This window comes from Entamoeba histolytica, genomic scaffold (genome assembly GCF_000208925.1).
Source record: "Entamoeba histolytica HM-1:IMSS scf_1104750516743 genomic scaffold, whole genome shotgun sequence".
NCBI lineage: Eukaryota > Evosea > Mastigamoebida > Endamoebidae > Entamoeba > Entamoeba histolytica.
The window spans coordinates 1,259-3,175 of NW_001915494.1; the positions used below are offsets into that span (position 1 = coordinate 1,259).

At 26.3% G+C, this 1,917-nt stretch overlaps 1 protein-coding gene across 1 annotated transcript; it reads left to right on the plus strand.

Annotated features, from left to right (window-relative positions):
* Window positions 1–414: 414 nt before the first annotated feature.
* EHI_031100 (uncharacterized protein) lies at window positions 415–1,227 on the plus strand (the record flags this gene model as incomplete). The annotated part of the gene is made up of 1 exon (XM_646282.1): window positions 415–1,227. The coding sequence occupies one exon, from the start codon at window positions 415–417 to the stop codon at window positions 1,225–1,227; it is 813 nt and encodes a 270-aa protein (XP_651374.1).
* Between the last annotated feature and the right edge of the window lie 690 nt (window positions 1,228–1,917).

The window sequence follows — 1,917 nt, forward strand, 5'->3', positions numbered from 1 at the left end:
TGAACAGGTGTAATATTTTGTTGGTGTTGTTGACCTTCATTCGGAGTAGTGGTTGTTTCTGTCTCTTCAGGACTCGGTTGTGGAGTTGGTTTTTGCTCTCCTTCACTCATTTTTTGTTTTTTAAATCTGAAAAGTTTAAAGTTCTTTCTGGTTTCCGAGTTTCTTTATATTAATTGTTGTATATCTCCTAAAACTGAATGAAAAGCAAAATAAGACAAAGAACCTTTAAAAACAAAAAGATAAAAAATGGAAAAATTGAAAAAAGAAATTAATGGTTTGAATCAAAAAACAAAAAAATGTTTCAATAAAAATCCTACCAAAAAGAGAAAAAAAAAGAAAAAGGGTTTTGATATTTATGACAAATAACTAATAAAGAATAATAAATTTTGTTTTTAGAAACTAAAAAATATAAGTATGCAAAACAACGATAAAACTACTGAGTCGAAGATAATTGAGATTAATGTCAACAAATCTATGGACGAGGAGAATAGACAAGACAACGAAAGACATTCTATTGTTCAAAAGGCTATAGAAGAAATTGACTTAAATACACCAACACAACAGGTAGAAGAAGAAATTAAAGAAGAGGAACAACAAAAACAAGGAAATGAAATTCCACTAGAACCAATTGAACATGGTTTAAATGAAGATTCTTACATCAATTTTTCACCATTTTGGAAAAAGAAAGATGGGACAAAAATACCTGAAGGTACTAAGGCTGTTCTTAAATTAAATTTCTTGAATGAAGTAACAGAATATCTTAAAGTTAATGAACCAAAGAAGAGCGCAACTGACAGACTTCGTTTTGAAAGAAGGCCAAGACTTCGAGCTACATTTCTTGAAGACAGTGCACATAAAAGAATTAACGATATGATAGATGGAATAAAGAAAACTCGAAAGGAAAAGAAGCCAAGAAAAGATTGTGTTTGTGGACTTGACCTTCTTCATGAACCAAAAAGAGATAAGTTAATTATACTTCTTCGTTTAGTAGAAAAGTGTAATGAAAATCAAATTGATCATATAATAGAATATGTTAAACATAGTTATATTCTTGTTGAGTCATCTTCCTTAAATATCTCATCTATTCCTACTATTTCTGAACAACCTTTAGGTATGCATAATCAAATTGAGGTACAAGAACATCAAATGCCATTGATAGATATGGCTGAAAATCAATGTAATCTTAGTCAACAAAAAGATGACCATATTACCAGTTCTTCTAATTAATTCATTTATTCTTTATTTACATCTCATTCTTATTATTCTTATAAATTAGTTCTTATTTAAAAATATCCTTAAGATTTCTAACTAATTATGAACCTAATTAATTAAGAAGTAAAATTAAGTTCATAAAGTATGTTAACATGTTAATTTTTTTATTATAATTTAGGTAATATAGTCGTTTCAATTTCTTCTTTTACTATCCTTTCTTGTTGTTGTTACTTTAATGATTTTTTATTTATTTATGAAATACATCTTTCCATGTAGTGATTTGTGACATTGTTATTGAAAATGAATATATATCTGATGGCATTTTGGAATACTCTTGATTTAATACGTCTAGTGCCATGTAAATAGGTGTTCCTATCCCTTTTGTGAATTTCATATTTGTCATCATCATATTGATGTTCATTGATGGTTCAAATTTAAGTTTTTTTACATTATTTTTATAATATCTTTAACATTTTCTTTTGCATTATTCATAATTCATTTTATAATTACATAAATTTAATACATAGAATGATATTTTTGTTTGTTTATTCTTGTTATTTTCTTTTTATTCTTTATTTTTTGGATGTGATGTTATTGTAATTTGTTCAATTCACAATCAGTTGTAGAAACATTTTGTATTTATTAGTTTCTTATTATCACCCATTATCATTTTTCATTTCTTAAATTATGTTAATAGAAAAGTAT